The 25575-nt window shown below is 41.9% G+C and overlaps 4 protein-coding genes across 9 annotated transcripts in view; 2 read left to right on the top strand and 2 right to left on the bottom strand.

The window, feature by feature from the left end:
• The window catches only part of pbx4 (pre-B-cell leukemia transcription factor 4), a 33907-nt gene extending 28176 nt beyond the window's left edge, over positions 1-5731 (top strand). For all 3 annotated transcript variants that reach the window (XM_080856818.1, XM_080856819.1, XM_080856817.1), the window contains 2 exons: positions 162-248; positions 1733-5731. In XM_080856818.1, the coding sequence (XP_080712944.1) occupies positions 162-205 (44 nt within the window). In that variant the 3' untranslated portion in view covers positions 206-248; positions 1733-5731. The remainder of the gene's footprint in view (positions 1-161; positions 249-1732) is intronic.
• Positions 5732-7075: 1344 nt separating this feature from the next.
• Positions 7076-8750, bottom strand: lpar2a (lysophosphatidic acid receptor 2a; the record flags this gene model as incomplete). The annotated part of the gene is made up of 2 exons (XM_080856099.1): positions 7076-7377; positions 8018-8750. The coding sequence occupies 2 exons, from the start codon at positions 8748-8750 to the stop codon at positions 7076-7078; spliced, it is 1035 nt and encodes a 344-aa protein (XP_080712225.1).
• Positions 8751-13135: 4385 nt separating this feature from the next.
• LOC308379610 (epoxide hydrolase 3) lies at positions 13136-17381 on the bottom strand (the record flags this gene model as incomplete). Its single annotated transcript, XM_080856823.1, has 7 exons — positions 13136-14107; positions 14434-14582; positions 14888-14991; positions 15230-15358; positions 15602-15759; positions 15863-15948; positions 17139-17381. 7 exons carry the CDS (start codon positions 17379-17381, stop codon positions 13822-13824), a joined length of 1155 nt encoding a protein of 384 aa, XP_080712949.1. The 3' UTR covers positions 13136-13821.
• Positions 17382-18293: 912 nt separating this feature from the next.
• brd4 (bromodomain containing 4) overlaps positions 18294-25575 on the top strand; it is a 33642-nt gene continuing 26360 nt past the window's right edge. For all 4 annotated transcript variants that reach the window (XM_080856883.1, XM_080856885.1, XM_080856884.1 and 1 more), the window contains exons 1-2: positions 18294-18352; positions 22360-22513. The gene's annotated coding sequence lies outside the window, so the exon portion shown is untranslated. The remainder of the gene's footprint in view (positions 18353-22359; positions 22514-25575) is intronic.

Raw genomic sequence — 25575 nt, 5'->3', positions numbered from 1 at the left:
GTGTACAACATATTTAGAGAATTTGTGTTCAACAAATGTAGTTAATTAGTGTTGACCTCTGATTAGTTTTGGTCTAACTTGCTTAGGATTTTTTTTTGCAAATAAATGCAGTTATTCAATGCCATACCACCCTGGTAACGCTTGTCCCTGTTGCCTGACAGGTGGATACCCTGCACCGTGCTACACACCTGACGGCCGGTTATGAGGAGCTGTCAGGAAGTGGCCTTTTTACCCCACACAGCCTGGACGTGAGTGGAGCACACATTCATACACACACGCTCACACATGTATCTGTGTGTTTGTGTGTGTATGTGTGTATGTACACACACACACGGACGTACACTCTGGCATACTCGTACATATACACACACACACAGATGCTCACTAAATGCACATATGCCAACACATATACACACACCTTCCCTCTATTTTCTCCTTCATCCTTGTTTTATTCATATCAGTAGACAAACATTGCACACCCATTTGTAGCTGCAGACCAGTCACTGAGTAGAAATGAGGACAGAAAGATGCAAGGCCCATACACACTCCTTGTGTGCGTTTCTGATGATAATGAAAACAGACAAAATGGTAATGATGATAATAGTGAAGTTGATTAATCAAGGTGATTAATCGCAATTAATCGTTTTTTTTTTCTTCTTAAAGGCACAATATGCAACAATTATGCTTCAGGATTAGGGTTAGGATAAGCAGTTTAACCTTAAAATAACAGCTTAAAAAACATTGGGGCGCTACAATGACTTTTAATATGGAGAATTGCGTCCGTGCCAATGGCATAGCAGGGTCGATAGGCATATAACTGCCTTCTGTAGTTTTGCCTGCCGATGCCCGCCGACCTGACTTTGATTACCTTCTGCCGATCCAGTAAGTAGCTTATTTGCCGTCTTGCTTAGTCTTGTGTTGCACATGATTGATGTTTGACTGTGTAAGGACAGTCGTTGAGTAATTAGTTTGTCATAATGTCAAAGTCAGCACATTTCAAGAGATTTCGTTAGTTTTAGCTGCTAGCATACCTTTAGCGAATAGCTATTAATCCTTAATGCACCTTTAAGACGGAAGCTTGTAATAATAGATATTCAAATGTAAAATTTGGAAATTATTGTAGAATCAACAAAAAAGGAAGTATATGTAAATATATGTTTCTAATATATATATTTCACCCTTTGGTGAAATCAAGTTTCTAACCTTGTTATCATGCCCATTTGGTTTTCTTTTCATACACAACATATAAGCTAAATAAGCAGTCAATGCTATGGCTAAGTATTTCCACCTTGGAACTGTATTGTACCAACGACGGTCTGAAAAACATGGAATCAGACAGCCTGGGTTTCTTACGTCACAAACCTAAGGAACCAATCCCTTCACTCCACACTACGTTCTAAGTTGAAGTGCTCAATAAACTTGCAAGCTTTTGAATTAAACTAAGCTCCATGTCAAGTGTACATTGGATGCCCCTAGATATTTTAACCATTACATATGCAGAAATAATAACAAAACCCAGGCAGCTGCGGTTCATTTAAAAAAAAAAAATATTTCAAATGAATCCATGGCACTAAATACTAATACTTAGTATTTGATACTTGATGTAACTTTATACATTTGTAACTGTCTGCACAGTGAATGTCCTCAATCTGCTGCATTTTTGTGCAGATGGTGCCTTAGCTAGTACTAAATGTCTCTCTCTCTCTCTCTCTTTTGTTCCCGTCCCCTCCAGGCTAACAACAGCTGGCAGGACACCACCAACCCCTCTTCCGTCACCTCTCCACCTGGTGCCCCCGGCAGCATCCATTCAGACACCTCTAACTAAGACAAATGCTTTTCTTCCCTACTCTCACACAGACACCCACTGACACGTGCACCCCTACTCCTGTTATTTCTCGACCCACCGCTCCTTCCACTGTCCCTGATGTGGGACATTTTTCCACTCTGCCCCCAAACCACTGCCATCTCCTTGCTCGAACACCCTTCCCCCCTCCCCAACCTCTAAGATCGACCCTACCCATAAGCCCTCTGGACCATCCCACCGGGCCAGGCATGATGGGAAAAGCACACAAACACTCAATGCTCACTCCTGAGGACCGCAGCAGAACACAAAAAGACTGGACTGCCCTCATAACGAGGACAAAAACTCACTGCTGGACCGTGATAACACTCCTCCACATAGAGGAGCGAGAGAGATAGAACATACAGAGAGGTTCCTTCCTGTGAGCCTAAAAACAACACGCAACGTAATGTGATGGCCGGTCTCCCAACAAAGGCCTGAGACGATTTAACTCACTCATCCTCCACCCACCAACACGCACGCACACATGCACACACATGCACACACAAACAAGGCATCACCCTCTGTAGACTTCTGCATTCATTTTTGAGGGTGAAACCAGCAGGCGGCTGAGCACCAGACGCCCCTCTGTCTTGGGGCTGAGTCTGCAGCTCTCTCCAGTCACAGTGGACACCTCCCTCTCTGGGTCCTACAAACGGCTCCCCAGCACCACCACCACCACCACCATCACCACCACGCTTGTACCAAAGTGCTGTCCAACAGTGGTCATCCCTTCCGTTTCCTCACAGAACAACCTCAGACACCCTTGAACTGAACACCAATGCAAGATATCCTTACATCCTGTTCTGCTTCTTGCAAGTCGGTTCCTTTTTAACGGAGTTTCAAAAGAAAAGAAAAAAGCTCAACGTAGCACTATTATTAAGTAAGTGAAAAGAACCTTATAGTATTGTAATAAGGTTGTTTAAAGTACTTTTATCAAACCTCTCAATGCTTGTATATGGACACCCACAACACACACACAAACACATACAAACACACACAGACACAACGTTTACAACAGCTGACAACTAATGAAAATGTGTTAAGCACAAGTATTTTTTTCAGCAATTGGACCTCTTCCGTAGGACACAGGTCAGAGCATAGGATGCTTTCATTCAAAAAGAAAACAAAGGAGTGCTGAGGTTGCAGCAGGACGTATGTCAGACATACCGCTAACAGGCCGAAGAGACAGGAAAGTACTGTGCAGGACCGAGGTTGGGAGAGGAGAATGTATAGGTTCTTTCTATGGAAATGGATTTCTATCTCTTTCTCTCCCATACACACACTCGCGCACACACACACACACACTCTGCAGCCACCCTGGTCACTTTTGTTCAATACTGTTGTGTAATCCTTGGATTTTTGTTTTCTTTATATAAAAAAAATGTAATCTGTTTCTTATTTTTTCTCCTCTCAAGTAATGCCCCAGCCACCAAATACAAAAAAAGTTAATTGTAGAGTTGAATAATTTTATGTTAGAATAACGGCAGGGGAGACGTGGGAGACTGAATAGGGAATGGTTTTTTCAAAACCAGAGGAATGCTACGTGTGATTGTCTTCCATGCATGTAGACGTTGGTGTTTTTTGTGGTGTCCATCAGACCTGTGCATCTACATCAGTTCAGTTCAGACTAACTGGTTCTCTCTTCTATATTTGACTTCTGGAGAAGTTGTAAAAACTTTTTCGAGAGGGTACTAATGACAGACCAAAAAAGGAAAAGAAAAATCGTCATGCACACAATGTACTGACAAGTCCTGCTGGCTGGTGTTTCTGTTCTTGTTCTTTCTTTGAATGGTCTCTGTTTAGGGTTTCCGAACAGGTTGCTGTAAAGCATCTGATCCCCCTTCCTCCTCCCCCCCCCCCCCCCCTTCCTCCTCCCCCTCCTTTCACAACATGCAGGAGGCCACAGATGACCGATTACAGTTGTTACCTGTATTGTTACAAACCAAAAATGTTTTCAGATATGTAATTATGATGACAAAACTGTGGTGGGTGTGTTAGTCTGAAAAGTTACACCTGGGGTGAAAACAAGGAGATTTGTCAGTTTTGCGTTAGTGTATGTGTTTGTGTGTCTTTATGTATGTGTGTATGTGTGTGTGCGAGTGTGTGTGTGTGTGTGTCTGATCTTACCTTACGTTACTTTTGGTGTATCAGGGTGGGTGGGATGTTTTGTTGTGGGTGGTCTGGGGAATAGAGGTGTAGGGATGTTTTATCACTCACCCCTGTGCTTTGAGTTGATTGTATCATGTGTGCAATGGCAGCATCCATTCCACGGGAAGGCACGCTGTCGCTCTAGTTCTCTCGTTCAGCTGACCCCATGGCGGGAACTCCACTCTTTGTCTGTTATCTAGGCCACTCAAACAAGGGCTTGTACTCTCTCCTTTGAAAATGAACCAAAAAAGAGCAGCACTGGGTGTGTGATGATTCAAGACTAGAGCTTAATACAGAAACACATTTTTTCACATTTTTATTTTCTCTAACTTTTTTTTGTTAACAACTTTATTGAAGAAAAAAAAAAGTCATGGTAGAACCAGAGTGTTTTGATATATGAATGACAAATTCTACATATGAGACAAAGGACACTGAAATGTAAATTAAGAGTTTTGTTCGTAAACAACCAAACTCTGACAAGCTTTTCAAGGTATTAGCCAGATTCTGGTGTCCTCTGTTCTTTACTGTTACTTAAAAGCGTTTCATATGGCTGTCTTTTACAAGTAATGCTGTTACTACACCAAAATTATAATTTTCTTTTCTTTTCTACCAGTCGTCTGTGGATGTCTCTGTACAGATTGTGGAATGTTTCAACATATATCTTTTTTATATAAAGATTCTGTTCTTTTTTTCTTTCTTTTTTTGTGAGTTTTCTGGTTTGCTTTTGCCTTTACTCTGCATATGTAGTAAAGCAACAATGTTTTCTTTCTTTTTTAAAACAAACATTTTAATTCTTCAGCTTAGTTTTTAAGTTTGACTGTGGATTTCGGAGTGATTTACTTTGCTTATTTAGTGTGTTTTTGTGGAAAACAGAGTTTGAGTTTGGTGCAGTGAGAAACACTTCCTACACTTACAGATTTGGCTCTTTTGTCGTTGTTGTTTTTAAAACAAGACTACCAGAAATGTGCACTGTAGCAATACTTTTTCCGCAGGCAGAAACCCAAAACTGCACTCTCATTCTCTGTAGAATGTAGCTGATGAATTGTCTTTAACAGGTCAGGCACAGTAGCTGTCCTTTTTTTTTTTAATTCTGACGTGCTATAAATTCTCTTTTTAAAAAAAAAAAGAAAAGAAAGAAAGACACTGAGGTTCTGTGACTCACATTTAATGTAGTGATTTATTTTGATTTTTTTGTCTTTTAAGTGTTGTGCTCCTTCATATAGATAACATCTATGCCTAGTTTTGGGTCCAGCTAAAGTGGATAGAGTATTTTTTGGAAGATACCTGTCCCACTGTCGCTGAGTCTGTGTTTGCCATCCTGCTACTCTACTGCTAACAACTGCTCTGCACTGCTCGAGTGGCTCCCCCTGCACCAAATCAGAACTGCATCGATAGCGTTTTTATATACTTTGTTTTATTAGACTCTTAGTGTCTCCCTCCTTTCATTCATCTTTCTTCTTTATTCACCCCATTCTTTTTCTTCTCTACCTCTCTCTCTTTCCATTTGTCTTGTATATAAATCCCTCTGTTTTCAGGCTGGTCGGCCTGTAAAATCCTTTTATACCTCAACTTTAGAACTGTTCTAGTAAGAGAAAAATATGAGAAAATTGTAGTGTTCCTTATTAGAATTACAAAAAACTAATAAAATAATCTAGTGTGCTTTTTATCATTTTGGGGTGTTTATTTTGGGGATGTTTATTTGCTTGTTTTAATGGGAACAATGACCTTTAGTCACTACAACTATGCTATTGTGACTTACAAAAAAAATAAAAAATGTGTAAAGAACCTTGGACTGTGCTTATGTTGCCCCCAGAAAACTGGGAATACTTGGAATGTCCACTGGACATCATGATTATTACATGTATTAACACAAATCCTGTAGCACATATACATTTGTTATTATACTTTTGGCACAATAATACTGGTGATGTCCTGTATTACTCATGACCTGCAGTAGCTTCAGTCAGTTTGTGCTTATGTTCAGCATTTATGGCCTGGTCATATTTGCCCTTTGCGGGATAATGGACTGATAGGGAAATACCTTTTCGACTGGTATGTAGAGATTTTGATGTATGCAAGAAGACTCTAAACATAAAAATGTTAAACATTTAATACTTGATAAAAATCTGATGCAACAACATATGATGGATCACAGTGTGTAATCATGGACCATCAGCAAAAATCTGGTATGCAATACTGCTAAATTATCAGTGTTAGTCTATATTCAAGATGGAAACTGTGAGCTAGTGCAAGTGATTACAAACTCCATTCAACAAAACAAACAAAAAAAAGTTTCAGATTACTCAAAACGGCCAGTGTCCATATCACAAATGAATATCCTTATTTTGCAGTAATAAACAGGACCTGTCACACCCACAAACGTAATGACTCATTTCCCACCAACATAATAATTATGTAATTTGCAGGAAGTTATGTTTGTGGGACTATTATGTTAAAAAAAAGTGCAAATGTGTATTAAGTTTGTGGGAAGTTATTACATTTGTGGGTGAAACAGGACAAATGTAAGACAATCCTTAACACCTGCTTTTTCTGACAGTAAGTTGGGTGTTCCCAGAGGCAGGAAGTTGGTGGCTGTCCACTGGTCCACTGGTTTCATCCAGCCGGGGTATCTGGGCGCCTGGCACAGATGGGCACTGTTTTTAGGCCTTCATCACCTTGCCAATCATCTGCCACTGTGCATCCCAAATAAAGGCCCTATTGGCCAGTCAGTCCTGTGGCTCACTGGGAGAGGGCCTATACTGGGCTATTTCCTGGTATTAATGTGAAGCAGGCCATTGATGCATAGATAGGAGAAAGCATTGCTCTTTCCGGTTTCCCTGGGTGAGTTGCAATTTAGAAATCTAGCAATGCATGATAAACGACAGGAAGATGCAAAAAGGCAAAATAACCTTGTCGTATATGACAATACGATAATCAATTAAATGTAGCAGGTGTCGTTTTGTCTTTCAACTCCTTCGTCCACAAACACCAGATTCGAGAATGGTATGCTCACAAATTACAACTCCGAAACACTTATGCAAGACATTGCAACTCCAAAAGTGTCCTCATCTGCACATAACAACGCTATGCGGAGCTGCTTGAAAACAGATGGCGTCTTGAAGATCTACTGTCCCTTTTCTTGATCGCAATAGTGGACGGCTCCCCCTGCTGGTCGCCTTTACTCCTGCACAGGAAACAGAGAATCTGCTTGAAGGTCTTTCTCATGTCCTCGTCTCTGTACGAGTAGATGATCGGATTCACCAGCGAGTTGCACTCGGCCAAGGCCAGGCAGAACTTCTCATACTGCAGAACCTGGCAAACCTTGCAACCCAGCCCATCCAGCAGAAGGATCACTAGGCCAGGGGTCCAGCAGATGACAAAAGCACCTAAAGGCAGATACCACAACAAAACACTTGCTGTGAAAAAGATGCATCCTCTGTCTTCCTGACATGAGACACCTGCCCTTAACAACACCCCAACATGACATGACATGCAAATAGAGCTTTGTAGATGAGGCAAGACAGCAGGTGAGATAAGAATGTCTTGCAGCAGACAGACGATAAGTTGAGACTACGACCAAAGGATTGCAGCAAAGCTGGTTTGCCAACTCGGATGTCTCCATCCATTCAAGTTTAAATGTATTAATTTATGTTCAGAAAGACTAAAAAGGATTCAAGGTACACCAATATCAGATCACTGACACTTGTATTCTAAAAGGAAAGGGCCTGCCAGTTTTATAAAAAAGGTATATAAAAAAAAAAAAGTTACCTAAGGTATAATCAGTTGTACAAATATGTGGTAGTTGCATACCAGAAAGAAAGAAACCCTCAAGGGGCAAGGCTGATCTTGCAGGTGGAAAACAACAACATTCTGAAGTTTTATCTAAAGAACACTTTGGATATTGTTTGATTACCCACAAACCACTGTGAGCCAGTTATGAGCCTGCTGCGCCATAAAATGAAGCAATAAGGAAAATCTCCCTGTCACGCTCATACTGTAAACTTTCATCATCCCTCAGTCACTTACCTAACACTATGACCACAGTCTTCAACAGGTTGATGACAGTCTCATAATTCAGCTGGTCAGCATCCAGGGTCGGCCTGCTGCGGCAGCGGCGACGCACGTAAAGGAAGATGCGCGCGTACATGGCCACCATGATGGAAAACATCAGCAGGTTGAGCACGGCCCAGAACACCAGGAAGCTGCGCTGGTACAGCGGCACCGTGGTAGAGCAGGTGTCCAGGTCGCACACACAGTGCCAGCCCATGGAGGGCACCAGGCCCATGAAAATGGCCACCGCCCAGAGGCCCAGGATGAGCAGCACCACGCGGCGGTTGGTCATGGTGCTGTGGAGCTGCATGGTGAAGATGGTCTGGTGCCTCTCCACGGCCACCGCCAGCAGGTTCGCCACCGAGGCTGTCAGGCTCATGTCGACAAGGGCACAGCGTATGAACCATTGGTGCTGCGTGAGACTGATGGTGTAGGGCCCCGTGTGGAAGAGCAGGTTCACATAGGACACCCCAGCAAACAGGTCCGCCGCTGCCAGGTTGCCCAGTAGGTAGTAGATGGGGAAGTGGAACTTACGGTTGATTGCGATGGCAGCGATGACCAGTATGTTGGACAGTATTACAATGAGACAAACTGTGACCCCGAGACCTGACACCACATAGTCTCTATTGGACCAGACTGATGTTATGTGCTTTCCGCTGTGATTGTAAAAGAATGACACTGGTTTGTCATAATTCTCACACTGTTGCATTGCTAGGCAGGCTAAAAGCAGTTGGTGTTGATCCCTTTGGTGGCAGATGGCGTGGATATTGAACACAGTGAATGTAGGCTTGTCAAAGTCAGGCTAGAAAACACCTTCCATAGTGATTGAAGCACTGTAAGCATTAAAGTTACTTTGTTATACAATCAGCAGATGTTATTTCTGTTATAAGAGTTTTCAAAAAAGCGTGAAAAACATTTGAGGACACTTATGAGATATTTCCTGCCCTGGAATATTAACTATAGAGAAAGTTCAATAATACATAGCCTATAATTGCCTAACGTGGTAAACTACATCTAACCTAGTCTTTTTTTATCTCAATAAGATAAATATGGATACATGCCATGGTTTATAAGTGATAAGTAATGATAGCAAATGCTAACTGCTATCATTCTAACCCACACTGTCACTGTCAAACACACGAAAAAAACGTTTATAGGCTAGTCACTACTGGCATATCTTTGGCGCCGACATTTATACATTCCTCAAAAAGGTGTTCAACAGGACATTCACGATCTCTATTCGAAACGTTCACACAAACGTATTAGAACAGTACTAAATAAACAACTAAGAGATTGGATAGGCTCTTCATAGGCTACTTTTCACAAATTACTTGACTTACCGTTTTATCCACACGATTGGATTTATGGAAATATCGACAAATGTCACCAACAGCAACAAGCTACCGTCTTCCAGGTACACGCCTCATAAAGTAGACTGATGATTGCAACATTCATTGGGGTAGATCTCCAATCGACTGTTGGCGGTATATCGAGTTCAAAAGTTATCTGACGTACGACCATTTAGGCTGAGACGAGTGCTCTCGGAAGAACATTTCCTTAGACACCAATGACATGAGCAACCAACAACACTAGAAGAGTGACGCAATATGAAAATGAGAAAAGAGCACACATGTAGGCTTGACCAAGAGTAAAAACGCGTGTCAAGAGGGCTGACTGTTTTCAAACATTTAAAACATTTAAAGACACAATATGTCATTATCTGTGATATTTCTTATCTGAAAATAGGCCAGCCTGCATGTAGTCTAGTCTAGAAGGATATTTATTTGTCAAACATTCCTGTGGTTGTTAACATTTTTTTGGAAATCAACGTTTTAATCACATTTTTATGAATTAACTGCAAAAAAATGCAATGTTTTTAACGGTTTGGTCCAGAAGACACTTGTATAGCCAATGCACTGCACTTTGCTGATTTTTTTAAAAGCAGACTAAACGTGTTTGTGGTTTGCCGTTTTCCTGTTTTGCAAAAACCAAGACACATTAACCTATACCCTAAATATCTGTCACGTGTTCTTCTCTAGTCCAAGTAGATGAAGATGTTTTTCACTTATTCATGCTGACAAATCACAATACACCTTGCCACTTCACAGAGGCCTTACTAAAAGGGATTACAAAAGTAGGCTAAAAGCAGTCTTTTAAAAAGTACTCTATTTCTCTGTTTTGAAATATAGCCCCAGGTCATATGAGATTTCAGTGGCATGGGTTGTAGATTATAGATACACATTTTAATCAATTTGTGGCAGGAACTTTATTTACAGAGCTGAAGCGACAACGAACAGAGCCTAAAGGTTTAAGGGCGGATCCCTTTTGGTTTCAGGCACATGCTGTTTGATTTTGGTTCTTATTCAGTGAAGTCACTGGCTTGCTTTGAAAACAAATTATGCTGTTATGGTAACACAACGCCCATGATGCCAGTGTGTTAGAGCGAAGTGCAACGTGAAAGAAAATTAGATACAGAAGGAATAAATGCAGAACAAATGGCAGAACTGACAAAACCAGCAGAGAGGTTATAAGTGTCATCGTGGTTTGAACTGAAAGAGAAGAATGCTATAACAGGCAGACAGTTTATAACTGTATCGGTGGTTGGAACTGTAGCCACAGACGCAAACAGAAAGACAAGGCATGGGGTTTTTTTGCTCTCATTTTCATCTGAATGCAGTGAGTGCCTTTGTTACAACTTCCCCTGGGTTAGGGACAGTTGTAACAGTGGCCGAGGACAATTAACGTGCTTGTCTGAAGGGGTAACGTAAACCTTAGTAAGCCACAGCCATGAATTATTCAAACCAAAATAGAGGTGGATAATGGTTTTCTATAAGTTGTGATGCATGTTACAAATGTCCCCAGCCAACTTATCCTAATATTTCATAAGATAATTGAAATAAAACACTTTCTGTGCAGGGCCCTACTGTATTTGTCGGTGGAAACTGCGGCACAAAATTACTTCTGTCTATAACTTTTGACAGACATTGAGACACCAGCTGAAATTTAGAACGTAGCATGTGTTACAACTGTCCCTGTGTTACAACTGTACTTTGTCTCCCCTACCTTTATTTGTAGCCTACTCTCACTGATTTAATGCTCAGCTAAACAGCCTTTGACTCTGTTGTGCTTTCTGAAAGTCCAAGTCAGGTCTCAAGTATTTGAGCTCAAGTTCAAGTCAAGTCTTTGGTCACAAATCCAAATCAACTCCCAAGTCTTTGGTCACAATCCAGGTCAAGTCTCAGGTATCTTGGTTGTTATGAGCATTCTATCATCTGCTGCATGCCATTCAGTCATTCTTCGAACAAGGCATATATATATATATATTTAAGGAGTTCAAAACTACATAGATTAGCTGTTAAATACATGATCACAGGCTAGTGCAATGCAATATGGAAAAAAGCGCACAATAACAGCTTTCCTTTAAAGTTAATAGCTGTATTTTGCGTTGTACATTAACATGCACCCACTATTGAGGGCCTGCTTACAGTTTTTCTCAGTTGCTTCAGTAGATTTCTCAGATAAGATTTCTCAGACTTTCTCAAAACATCTATTCACTTCTGCAAAGCATAACAGTAATTTGTCATTCTTTTGAGCATCTAAAAAAATCCATTCATTGTATATGTCATTACATGCAAATGGGTTAAACTAGTTGTCTAGATTGATAAGGATTGATCACATTTGTTGAAAGGGAAAACATGAGTGTAAAACCTCATATGCCAACTAGCTGAGTGAAAAAAATCACTTTGCGTGTAAGTTGCATGCAACATTGTCCCATTGTTTTCCAACAGGTTGTATTTGTTGCTATACTGTCCAGTCTCAACATGAGGCATATTGATGCATCCTGCTACAATATTCTTCAACCATCACTTGGAATTGAAATTGTTGTCAGTGACATGAAATTCCGAAAATAACATTCATTTAATTGGAATCATGCTATAATCTGGTAAATTTCATTTGTGTGAGTGAAAGAGACTTCCATGATATAATTTCATATTGGCAACATGACTAAACATTGTGTCTGACTGACATATTCATTGACGTTATTATTTACTTTTGAGGCATAGACTAAGTATTTGAGAGAGTTTTGTAATTCTCAAGGTAATCCATTGTGTCATATTGTTGGTACAAATTGTTTTAAGGAATGCACTTACTGCTTTGAGTAGGCTACTGAGGCTACTGAGGCTCAGGCTATTGAGAAAAAACTGTATACTTATCTTTTTTAAAATATTCGATTTTCAGGTGCCTGATACAGTTCAATTTGGTTAACTCAGATTTTTAGACATTGTTAATGCGACAAATAAATAAATAACAAAATAAAGATTGTTCAAAGATTGTTGAATCCCAAATCTCGAGTCCGAGTCGAGTCTCAAGTCTTTTGAGGATAAGTCTCAAGTCAAGTCTCAAGTCAAGCCTCAAGTCAGTGTGTGTGTGACTGAAGTGCGACTTGAGTCCCCATCTCTGCACCAACTAGCCTGCAGTTTGTTCCCAGACTAAGTTAAAAACCCATGTAAAGGATATCATTTCAATCTAAAAACTGTCGAACAACATATGGAGTTTTCCATTGGAACATTTGGCCGTGCTGCACCGGGCAGTGCCCATCTAATTTGCAGTGCCAAACTGTGCCTCATTTTGAACCCATAAGGGCTAACCGCGCCACTCCGCTTCCAAACAAAAATGATCTATTTTGTGATTGGCTCTGCCATCATTCAGCGCTTGCCATAGTGTGTATTTTTGTATATCAAGACAGGTATGACAGATCTGGTTTAAAGGTTCATCTGGACATTTTACACCATCTTCACCACAACCCCATGTATTACAATCATTATATTTTCCTACACTAGTTACCCAAAGACTACCTTTATATGCTGTTGCAATAAAAGCTTAAGATCATTCTTTCGCATCACAACACCATATTAATAGTCTATACTTTTGGGGAGAGGAGTCAAAGTAGCCTACTTATAAAACCGGGGTTTCCATCCGAAAACTTTTATTTACATAGAAAATAGAGCTCTTCTGCTCTGTCACACCAAGTGGCAGACTTTCTGCAGAAACATTTAACATTTCAGCAAAGATGTATACATTTTTCGTGTCAGTACCTAGCAAGTTGCAAATGTATTTCATTAGATTAAATGAGATTATTAAATTGAATATGTATCATGTTAGTCATGAATGGATATTACACTCTGGCCTAAATACATTCTCCAGAACGAAGGTGAGATGGGCTACACTGATCTCTAGAAGCTTCTTGTCATGGAATCTAAGTGGGAACAGGCTCAAACTCATATACCCTGATTAACAATATACGTAAAAGTTAGTTCAAATGTATGTGGCTACAGCATTTAAAAACAGTTTGGCACGCTACAATTATGTGTCAACCAATTTAATTGTTATGATAAACAACAGAAGAAATACTACAGTTTATTCCTTGAATTTAAACTGTCCAGATTCCGCCGTTAAATTGCTAAGTTGTTACAACAAAACCTTTCATTTATCAACTTCTGCTTGTTCTTCCCACTTAGTGGCTTAACCACACCTTGCTCGCATGGCAGCATGTTCTTCTTTGTGCAACAGTATGCATGCACTTCTGCAAGCTGTTTTCAAACAAGGGACCTTAGTTTGATTTCAGATCACTGAACATTGAATGAAAGCGTGTTTAATCAGTACTATACAATTAAAAGATCCATTCCTGCGATACTGTGAATTTAATTGTGCAAATAGCACAACATCTATGTCTAATCCAACACAAACGCTTAGATATGGTTACCAGTATGGTCCACTATTCAATACTTTCGCTTCTGTTCCAACTGACTCACTTCACTTCCCTCTTGTGGCAGAGTGGGCAATGATACATCCATGTCTAGAAGGAAGTCCCAGATGAGTTTATTGACTGTCTCGGGCCGATCCTCCTGCACCCAGTGACTGCATTTTGGGATGGTGTGAACAGCAACTGGGCCCCTGATATAAGGACGTATCCCCCCAGACATCCCCTCCACCAGTATTCTGTCATCCTCACCCCAAATCAACATGGTGGTCACTCCTATAGCGTCATGTTTGTAGAGAGTGTTGCTGTACATAACAGAATAAGTACAGGACTCATTATGATATATTCACTAAACACTAGGTTCTAGTTTGAAAGGTCTGGTATGTGATTCAGTTCAAATTTAGCAAATTGTGACCTCTCACCTGTCAGGTCAGTGTTTGTACCCAGTCCTAGCTCTGTTAATGGAAACCTAACAAAGTGGCTTGGACCGAGCTCATACACTATTCCAGCCAATCAACCTTTTGCCAGAATCGCAGACCTTACCTTTAAGTTGTGCTTAAAGAATGAACCTTTAAATTATGGTCATAGAATGAGGGGAAGAATATTGATTTTGATAGAGCAGGTTTCTAACCTGAGGAAAGCACGAAAGTAATTAAGAGGAGGAGTGAGGCCTCCAGGTTGGGACAGGCGATACAGGTACCCCTCCAGCTGGGCCTCGGTCAAACGCCTATCCTTGTTGCTGATACCAAGGCGGGCACCACACAGCATATTACGCAGCAGCTACAGAAAGCAAAGTAGGGGGGCACAAGTGAGAAGTTGGCAGGAGAAGCTAAAAAATAAAGTGTTATACCGTTATTCACATAACTTTCAGCACTTCGAAACTGCAAAAAGAGATCATCATAGACATCAACGTCTCTCTTGTGGTAAAGTCAAAAAAATAAAACGTGCAGACGAGGAAGGAAGTACAAATTTAGAAAAAAATGTGGGGTGCAATAGAGGAAGTGAGGTGCTGAGAGAGCAAAAGAGAGAGAGAGCGAGAGGAAGAGAGGAGATGTTGATGCTGAGTGTTAAGATGACCGATATACTTTGAAGTCATCCAAAGAGAGGGCTATCTCTGGCAATAGTGGCAGCTGGAAGAAGCAGGCGTGACCCGAGCGGAAGAGCTGCGCGGGGTGGCGCAGCACAGCATCTGTTTGGGGAGAAGATACCACAGAAGTCCAGCTCATCAAAACCCACATAAAAAGTGACGAGAAAAAGAATAAAGTGAAGATTACCTATGGATCACACAAGCCATTATGAGAGCATGAATGAGGCTACCTAGCCAGGCCGCTATGGATCACACAAGCCATTATGAAAGAATGAATGAGGTTACCTAGCCAGGTCGCTATGGATCACACAAGCCATTATGAAAGAATTAATGAGGTTACCTAGCCAGGCAGCTGGGTGAGGAGCGTTTATAATGATCAGGCGCTGCACCATGTCTGGCCTCTCCAGAGCGAAATGCCAGGCTAACATTCCTCCCCAGTCATGTCCCACCAAAATACATCTCGTGTGACCTGAGGAGAGAGGCTCATCAGCATTCTCTTTAATAATTATTATTACATATACTGACTATAAGATAAAGGGTATATCTAACCACAAAAATAGCAACAAAGCCTCCCTGTCTATGAGGCATCCTCGCATCTAGACTCACTTTCAATGGGTGCATGAAAATTAACTCAGGGCTCTAAGCAGAATTGTTTCAGCACATCTAATGAAGTTTGTTGCCAACATAGCATCCATTAGAAACGTGCTCATACCCAATTCATCAATGGTGTCTCTGATGTCATACAGTAGCTTCTCCAGAGTGTATTCATCTAACTGAGAAGGTGCATCAGAGTCTCCACAGCCTCGAAGATCCAGTGCCACTGTGTGGTATTGGCAACTAAACTCACATAGCTGGTGGCGCCATGAGTACCTGGCGTGATTACATTTGCATTTCAGGAACAAGGAATAAAAAAGGTACAGAGGAACAGAGAAAAAAAGACATTTTTGATAAACAACAACAAGGGGTATATCACCAGTTTTCCGGGAATCCATGGAGGAAGAGCATAAGAGGCCTTCTGTTGTCTCCTTGGGTTACATAGTGAAACCTCAAACTTGAGCTCTGTGAGTGCGTGGAGAGACATTAAAGTAGTAGTAAGTTTCTGTTTATGTCTTTCACATAAACATATGTCTAAAAATGAATTTCATACATCTAATAAGAAGTGGTTACACCTGCAGAGTACATTACCACAGCAGCGATAGCAAGTTAAGGGGAAGTCTATACAAATACCTACCACAACACCTCAGCAGTTACACTTCTACCTGACACATAAAGTAAAGGCATATGTGCACAGGAAGCTAAGAGGATGAGAGACCTTGTTGGGACTCATGAGATGACTGAGTGATCTCAAGGTAGATTGTGTATGTTGAGAGTTTAAAGGCACAGTCCACGTTTATAATTGAATACACTTTGTCAAATTCAGTGAACTGCTCCTCACGGTCCTCTGCCACTACTGTGTGTGCGCTCAAAAAATGTTAAAAGGCTTGAAGAATCACATGCCAATGATACCAAAATAGTTATGACAGCATATTTTACACAGTGCAATGGTTTATAAACTGCCCAGTGGGATCCATGCCAGTGGTTCATGTTAAGTGAAGTGATAAGCCAATGGAAGAGAACAGGTCATGTTCAGTGAGGGTCCAGTCCAAAGGAGCAAGAGAAGGTCAGAGACAGGGTAAAATTAGAAACAAAACTGGGCCAGAGAGCTGGACATCTCCTCTAACCTTTACTCCAATTTTCAATTGATCTGACAGAATATCAACGATTTTAAGAGTTTATTATTTGTTTTAAAGGACTTAATATAGATATATGTCAGACCTCTTCCAGCCTCATACTACTTTTAGATTTTCACCCAGATCCTTTGATTAACTGCTCCCCTTGATCTCACTATTCCTTTTAAAATGCAAAAGTTATTTGTTATGGTGCACAAGTTATAGAGAAGATACGTTTTAGAACTTCCCCTGTCACTACTACTGTTAAGGCTATACTTTGGGTCTGTCTGATGTTTTTGTGGTGCTTATTAATCTTCTTTAGCCTTTTATCTAATTAAATCGTATCATGCTTTTAATCACTAGCCTATAACTTAACCTTCTACCTCAAAGCTTTATTTTTTTCCTTTTAGCTGTTGCCTCTTGTCAATTTTGCATGCGTTTGTATTATAAACTAAAATGATTAACAGATGATATTTAATGGTTTCCACGTTGAATAATGTGTCAAGCAGAGAGAGGGTTAACTGATATCAATATTCTCACCCTGCCCCAAAGGAAGCCGTGTTTCCCGAGCCGTTCATCCCTGAGACAGGCAGGTGGCTCATGCCGGACAGTCCACTGGAAGGTTTTGGAGGGGTCTCGCAAAGCTCTCCAGGTAAATCGAATTAGAAGTAGCAGGGCGGTTATACATGCTGTACCATAAACAAGGCTCAAATACAGAAGACTTAACAGCCGCAGAGACAGACGTGTCGGAATCAAAAGAAGTGTCTTATAGAGATTTTTCATTGCAGACAATTTTAGGAGTTGTAGCCATGGAAGTCTTTCAGGTCATATATATGATCCATCTTTTTTAAACTGCATGCTGTATCTGTGTCAGAAGTCAAATAAAAGTGGTTTAAAGTCGGTAGGCTATGTCGTAAGTCCGTAGGCTACTTGAGTTGTAAACCTGAAGAAATATCCTAGACCGTATGCCACGAACCCTTGCGACAGTTCAAGGTACACTGACCGGCCAGTGTCTTTGGACGTGAACAGTAGTGGACAGATCAAGGACAAAAGCTTTTCACGTCGCTCCGCACTGGCTGATACGTTAGCTTACGAATAGGGTCTATGGCATTGTGCATTAATCAGCTAAAAAGACGAATCTGAATAATGGTTTAAAGACCCAAGGCTAGGCCTCCCTATCCGTTTTTTTTTTCAGTTGTATTTCTTTAATCCTAACAAATGTATGAACTTGAATAGGCCTGTGCACCTGCTCTCCAGGCACTTGCAATGTTTTGCCACGTGATGCCGCAATAGGGATACTTTTTGGAGAAGACAACGTAATCTCAGTAGGCCTATACTAAAGGCAGTTATTAATAACGACAAAATTACCAGTTATGGATGTTTGATAGCTCGGGGTTAGGCTATATGGCTACAGGTGCTTTTGGACGTGTTTGGTTAAGGTCCAGAAAACCTTACGATACTATTTTTTAGTTTGAATCAGATGTAGGCCTATGTTCAGGAAATTATTTCGTTTTCAACGATATTCAAATACAATTCAAAATGTCTTGGTATTTTAATTATTAAAAATTCAAGTTCATCTACCTTTCCGTCACGAGGGCAATAACATTTCTATTGTGTTTTAGAGTGACATTACAGTGTGTTGTCTTTACGTTCTTTGCGTTTCATCTGCGCATGACGTCATTGACGTCGAGAGGTGTTTGTTCTTGATTCTGGGAAAGAAAGCGCCCGCGCGCCTTGACAACCGAATAATAAAGGTAACCAAATGTTTTTCTGCATCACTAGCCAACTATTGCTATGTAATAGGATGATATTTTATCTCTGGTGTTGTTAATTGTCCTACAGTTGGTGCGTCAGACAGAATTGAAGTCGCCGTCTCGTGTGTGCTGCGCTAACAGGGAGCGAGGAGTCTTGAACGGCCTGTCGCTGCTGTTGCACCGACAGTAGCTTGTGGTTAGCTATGTGTTGTGATCATTTTACATTGCATAGGAATGTATCTGTTGTCACCACAATACCGTCATGCTAATCTAATACAGGAAATTCATACTTAAAGTGCAGTGCATGTTAATTATACACTGTTGTCATTGTGGTTGGAACTGTTAGCAACGACATAGCATGTTGTTTATTAGCAGCCATAGGCCATCTTCTTGGCTGCTAGCTTGGCATGTTCGCTAGCTTTTTAGTTAGCTGCGTTTTCCTTTGAGCGTAGAAGAGAATTTGGTAGAATGGCTGGTATGTACGTAATTTCACGTTTTCCTTTCGGGAATACAGAGGGATTCTACGTGTAATTCTGGAGGACATTTACGCCATGTTGCGGGAAACTAACTTGAATAATTGTGTATATAACGGCACTGTTCTGTGTTATTATTACAACACACATACTAGTAGGACTTGCGTTTTATAAGACAGGTACATTACGCTTATCTCCGTAAGTAAATGTTTGAATGTTAGACACAATTCATGTTACGGCGAATTCGTAAGCATGCATGCATACTTAAAAACGTAAAAATTACGTAGCTAGCTAGCTACCGAATACTATTTTAGCCTTACCGCCAGCTACCTAGCTAGTCTGTTAGCAAGGAGCTTTTTCGAAGTGTGGAAATTGTGTAGGTGCGTGAAACTAAACTTTAGAATATTGGCTGTTGTTTATTGATTTCATTGTGTGGGAGCACTATGCCTTTTCAGTGGTTTACGATATGGTCAAACATTATCAATAAAGCGATATGGTCGTCTGTGCTGTTTGGATTTCAAAATAAGGACTCGGAGCAGACCGCAGTCGCCATTTTGTGCGCTCCCTGGAGGACTAGCGAGAATGGGAGAAACGTTTGCGTTGTATAGGAAACCACTGCAAGCAATCAAGACCGCAGCAGCAGATTTACTGTGAGATGTCACAGTATCACGTTATACAAAGCTAGCTACAACAGATGCATATCAGCTCGTCATGCAGCGGTTGCATGCTTCTGTTTGACAGATAGTTCAGCTAACGTTAACCTGCTAACAAGCTAATGTGAGGTGTGGGAATGTTGCTTTCGGTTTGGGAATGAATCGTCTGATTATCGTTTCATTGCAGTCTTTTTAGTGTTATAACACCAACCATTTACTTTATAATATTGTATTTATAATAGTCGTTGCAGAATGTATTCTTAAAAAGTGTTGCAGAGTTGTGTCAGTGTGTTACGTTAACGTCAAAAGACCTTTGGACATTGGTCACATGGAGGATGTCGCATACAGATAACTAGTATGGTTTTTTTTTTGCCAGAAAATGTTACATGTCAGTTTTGCCATCGCTCCATACAGTTGAACGGTTTCACTTAGTTTCCCATTCCCATCGAGGTTTTTCGATACTTGAAAGAGTTTAACTAGAGGTTTTCAGTTTCGATTGGAAAAAAACGATGTAATTTTAGGAACTGCCGGTAGTTTATTTGGCATCTTCGTCAGCAATGACACTCGGTTAGTGAAAGCTGGGTTGCAGAGCGGGCGATTGTGCAAGTCAGGGTTTGGATAAGTTGAGTGGCTCAGTGTGTAAACTTGTTTGTGTCCGAGAATCATACCCGTGTAGACCAGCATGTTCGCTGTCACGCACTGACATTGCAAGCCGGTTGCATAGGAACCGTGTCTTGTTGGGCAAACGGATGGCTAATCTTATTTTAACCGCCAAGGAGGTCGCGTTTTGTTTGGCTGTCTATTTGTCGGCATGAATGCGGGAAGAACGACTGTCCCGATTTCCATGAAACTTGGTGAAACGGTGTAGGATGGGCCAAAGAAGAACCCATGACATTATGAAGCTGATCCAAATCACAGGGCGGATCCATGAATTTAGTTTCACTTTCGTTAACATTGCGAGATTTGGAGGTATGGCCTCTATAAGTGCCCTTCTAGTTGCAGATTTGTTAATGCACAAGTAACTGTGTTCATATTAAGTAAGAAACAGTGGCATTTATTTGTCAGATAAATGTTGCATCCTTTATGTTGCTCTTTTTGCAGGGACATTCAAGTTTACAAGGTATACCGGATTAGTATTGTGTCTTTTGAGCTGTGGGGAAAGTCTGTTGAAACACTAGTTAACGCCATCATTTCGATTCCAATGAAAGGTTGTGTTTGAGCTCAACAGCCAATCAAATTACATCCCTCCCAGCTTGCACTTGATGACTCATCAGTCTACTCCAGATCAACCCTAAAATGTGTATGTGCTCCTCATGAAGTGCTTGTTAGTGTTTAGCTCAGTAGTGTTATTAAGGTAAGGGTAACTTACAAAACCCACTTCATCTGTTGATTTGTGGTAAGGTACAACTTCCCAAAGCAAACATACCTCTAGCCATGCCCATTCTCAATAATAAAATAAAACTGCCCCCCCCCCCCCCCCCCCACACCCCCAAAAAGTAATCTGTTGTCTGGCTCAGCATTTATGTCGTCCTGTCTGGAGAGGTGGAGGGAAGATGGCAACAGGCAGTAGGAGTGTCAGAGTTGTGTGATAGGAAGAGTATGGGAACCACTCCTTTGATCAGCCAGCTGCAGGACCACCCCCTGAGTCAACAAATGGAGGGAGCGATGTTGCTAAACCTGGCAGCGCACAGCTGAAACAAGCCCCTTCAGCAGACACAGCCGTACCCTTAACCAGTAACTGACACCCCTGAAGCAAATGGAATACCCTTGGACCCATGAAGAAGAATGTAGTGAACAAAGAAATGGAAGGAAATTAGGCTCTGAAACAAGGGAATAGGATATTGTTCTGGATGGATGTAATGGTGATGGGGACAGGCACTCTGGGACAGAGGCTTACTGTGTGTGTGTGTGTGTGTGTGTGTGTGTTTGTATTTGTAATGAGTAACTCATGAGCATCAGCTCTGTTCTTTGTGAGGCATTATGTGTGCCGCAGAGCAAAGTGTGTCCAGAACAGATAGTGGCGAAAACTAGGGAGGAGGGTTCAGGCTGAGTGCAAAAGGTTACAAGGGCACTGAGACCTTTGGCTCTGACACCACAGATCTGTGTTCAACTGAATGAGGTAGACATTTATTCTCCCTGTAATAGGCCTATGACTGAATGTTCAGTTAGGTTGTTTGTTCTGTCAGATGCGTGTGGTTGACTAGATGCTGAACACAGTAAGGAGATGAAGTAAATCACTCCCTCAAAGAGGGGTTTGTGTGTTTATCTGATCAGAGCTAAGTTTGTTCAGGCAGTTTTCCTTCTTCTAAACACCTCCGGTTCTCTCCAGTTGAGTAACCATGGTAACTCCATCTTTGGCCTAATTGTAAACATAACCTCTGAATGAGGGCAAGAGGGAATGTGTAGATGATGGGGGATATTGGAGAGGAGGGACAGAATGGTGCATTTCCTGCAAACAAAAAAAACAAAAGCATTTACAGATAGATAAGAAAAAAAAAAAAGCATTAGTGAGGATTGTGTGTCCGATAGGAGTGATACTGTGCACAGCATTAGAAAGCATTAGAAATCGATTCTAGTCAACAAAAACTCCGGCTGATGGACAGTCAGTTCTGTGGCAGAAATTATGTTTAATATGTGCAGCTTCTGTTAAAAACTCCAGTTCAATACATTACCCCAGGCCTACTTCCCCTTGCATTTCTGCCTTGGAATTTCCTGTTGACAGCAGCCAGCCAAAGCTCCAGAGTGTCTGGGCTGTGTGCTTACTGTTGGACTGGAGTTGTATGTGGGCGGGTAGGGGTGTTCTCCTATCGTATTCGTAAACGCCTGACGCCTCCCTACCTCTCCTACTGCCCCACTTCCCTCTCCTCTCCCCTCTCCACAGGACACCCTGAGCATCAGACACCTGGGAAGACTGCGCCTCCCTCCACACCTGTGCCCTTCTTCTGGACTCCGTGAGACGGCAGCCTAACTGCTGAGCGGTGCGAGGGAAGATGACCGCTCTCAGATAGGGGACTCTGCGTGAAAGAGTTAAACATGTGAGTCACTCTCTAGGCACAACTGTCAGTGATGTCCATGCTGTCTTTTTTGAGAGCACACAGTCACATTAAAATGGTGAACTCTGACTCAACTACTGATGTCCTTCACAATGAAAAGGATTTGTTTGCACTCTGTAATTACTTGGATAGTGCTACCAGGGTGGCCGATCTCAGGTAGTGGACACCCTTATCAGGATGAATGGAAATTAATTTTGCGTGCGTGTTGGTCTGTTCTCTCTGGATCACTGCAAGGCCAGGGTGATGAATGAGTGCATCAACGTCTGCAGCGGTAGCGGCAGTAGCTGCAGCAGTGGCTACCCCCCTGGGCGGGGAGGAGAGGGCATCTGCTCCTCTGGTACTGCAGAGAACCAGCAGTGTCACATGAGGACACCATCACCTGCCCACTCAACAGATGGGAGGTGCCTGGCAACGGTCGCCTGGGATATTGTAACGATTTTAGAAGCGGTTAGCGTATTCCTTTGTAATCCTTTTTTGAAAGTTTTTTAAACTTTTTTTATAATCTATTATAATCTATTCTGTACCTCTCCATGGGTACACCTGCCCCACCCCCAACCCCAGTCCATCCCCCTGGCTGGATGTCTAACACACACACACACACACACACACACACACACACACACACACACACACACACTGACACACACACACACCCAGCGGATGTCCCTGAAGTGTCGCGTCCCTTGGCTGGCACTGCTGAGAGTGCTGTGATGATTAATGGCCTCTGAAGCCTGAGGGCGTTTCCTCACTGAGACCTCCCCACCCCACCCCATCCTTCTCTGCCACCCAACCTCCCCTGCCCCCATTACCAAGCTGTCTGAAGCCTACAGCTCCACCGACCCCGACCCCCCCCCCCCACACACACACACACGTACACATTCAGAGTGCTCCCCAAAACAGCGAGTGGCAGTGCTGTCGTCTCTGTGGCTCCCTGTTTTGTGATGCTCGCAGCTGTTGTATTGTCTCTGGGAGCACTGCATATGGCACGTGCACAGGGTGAAGGACCAGCTAGGCTCCTGTGTGTGTGTGTGTGTGTGTGCGTGGTGCAGAAAGGCTCCTGATGGCGTCTGTGAAATCAGATTCCCTCATATCTGTTTGGTATCACAAAGCTGCGGATCAGCACTGTCCCCCCGTTCTCTCGCGGGGCCCACTGACATCATCCAGGCTCAGAGAGGGTAATCAAACTGGGTGTGGGGGTGTGTTACCCGCAGACTTTCAGGCTCATAGTGGTCTGTGATCATGTCTGCGACGGTTGGGATTAGGGTTGTGCAGATGGACGATATCATCGTCCATCGTCATTTTTGACCCACCATCACGATGTATGGTAACCATCGTGATGCCACGCCCCCCCATATGAATTAAAGTCAGGCATGAAAATGAAATGGGCTACTGCTACAATATGCCTAATTGGCTTATTCTTATACAATGTATTATTATTATTTTTTCTTCGTTTTTCCCACGTCAAACATTTCATGTTATCCACGTTGACTAAGCCTGCTCCTGCGCTACCAGCATTACTCCATAGCAAATTACTATGCTGACAGGGCAGTGTCCTAGCGTAACTGCTAGGTCAGTTATCTGACAGTGTCAAACATCGGCAATGCTGTTAAACAATCAAAATGCCAAGTTTAATAATGGTTTAACAATCGATGTGCTAATTTTAGTAGCTAATGGATTAAAATGACAACGTGAACGTTTGGCAAAAACACACGCAGTCAGATAATTAACACCATAACGATAGCTGTCTGGCTAGCTAGCGAATAGCTAACGTTAGTTAGTTTAAACCAGAGATAACTTGCCCAAGCCTAGCATAACATCAGTGGTGAAAGTAAGACGGTACTCACAATGACAAAAATGTGAATAATGAGTTTGCCTATGACCATGTAGGCTTAGTTTATTACTTTAGCAGAGGAAAATTCAAACCTAACAAGTTCCATTTGGGAGACACAGGGGTAAACTGTCACCGCGCCCCTTGTCATTTCAAGCTAGCTGTAGAGAAGGCACTTCCAACACCGAGTCACCAGCAAATAGACCAGCAGTGGTCAGAAACAATGTACTGTTCAAGGTTTTACATGGAGGTTTTATATAAAATACGGTAGCCGTAATGCTGCAAACGGCGCTGCTTTGTAGTTTACCAAAGTCGTACTAAAACATTTTGACAGAGCGCAACCAGAATGAATCTTTTTTCCCCCTTACAGCTAAAGCTTGTCACCATGTTGGTTATTAATAGTATTATTATTGAGTCATGAGTAGTACACCCCCCCGACGAGACGATATCATCGTTGTTTCAATGTAAACATCGTCTTCTGCCAAATAAGGAGACATCTCCCAACCCTAGTTGGGATGAATGCGTTGTCCATAGGGGAGGTTGGGTGAGGAGTAGAGGTCAGCATGCTGAGCCTGACGAGACTTGACCCCCAGCTTTGCAACCCCGGTATGATTTTGGCAAATATCTGGGGGTTGTTGTTAACTTCACATTCATGCCAAGGCTTGCAGCTAAGGCAAGAAATGTAGAAAGTGAATTTAAATGCAGACATGTTGAACTTAAGATTTCAAAATCTTCACTGCCCCTCACATCCTGCTCAGATCACACCTTTATGTTGGTGTTACTACACACGTTCACGTTCTTATTAGCCCAAGCACAGCGAGTTGCACTTGCTAGATGCTTGTTTGCTGACAACCGCAGGTGAGGATGCTGAAGTTAAAAATAAACGTCTGCACGGGATAGCTATTAAAAGAACCTCTTTCGAGATAATTCTTGTGGTAGTGGCACTCTGTTGTTTGCTTTAACAAAGGTCAATTTCTGTGTGTTTATCCGTGTTTTGAGAGAGTGAATGAGGGAGATGGTCTGACATAGCAAAACTTATGTTAATACTTTGACGCTTGTGCCGGTACCGTATGAGTTTTTTTTTCATGCACCTGATAATACAGACTTGGATGCCCCGGTGTTTTGACTGGATTGGATGGAAAATTTCAGCCCATTCATGTCTTTGAATTTTAGGGTTAAAAGGTCAGGTCATCTCATTTCCCCTCGGCCGTGGATG

This window comes from Sprattus sprattus (genome assembly GCF_963457725.1).
Source record: "Sprattus sprattus genome assembly, chromosome: 18".
Taxonomy (NCBI): Eukaryota; Metazoa; Chordata; class Actinopteri; order Clupeiformes; family Clupeidae; genus Sprattus; species Sprattus sprattus.
The sequence above is the reverse complement of the archived record's forward strand: the minus strand, read 5'-3'. Positions and strand labels throughout refer to the sequence as shown.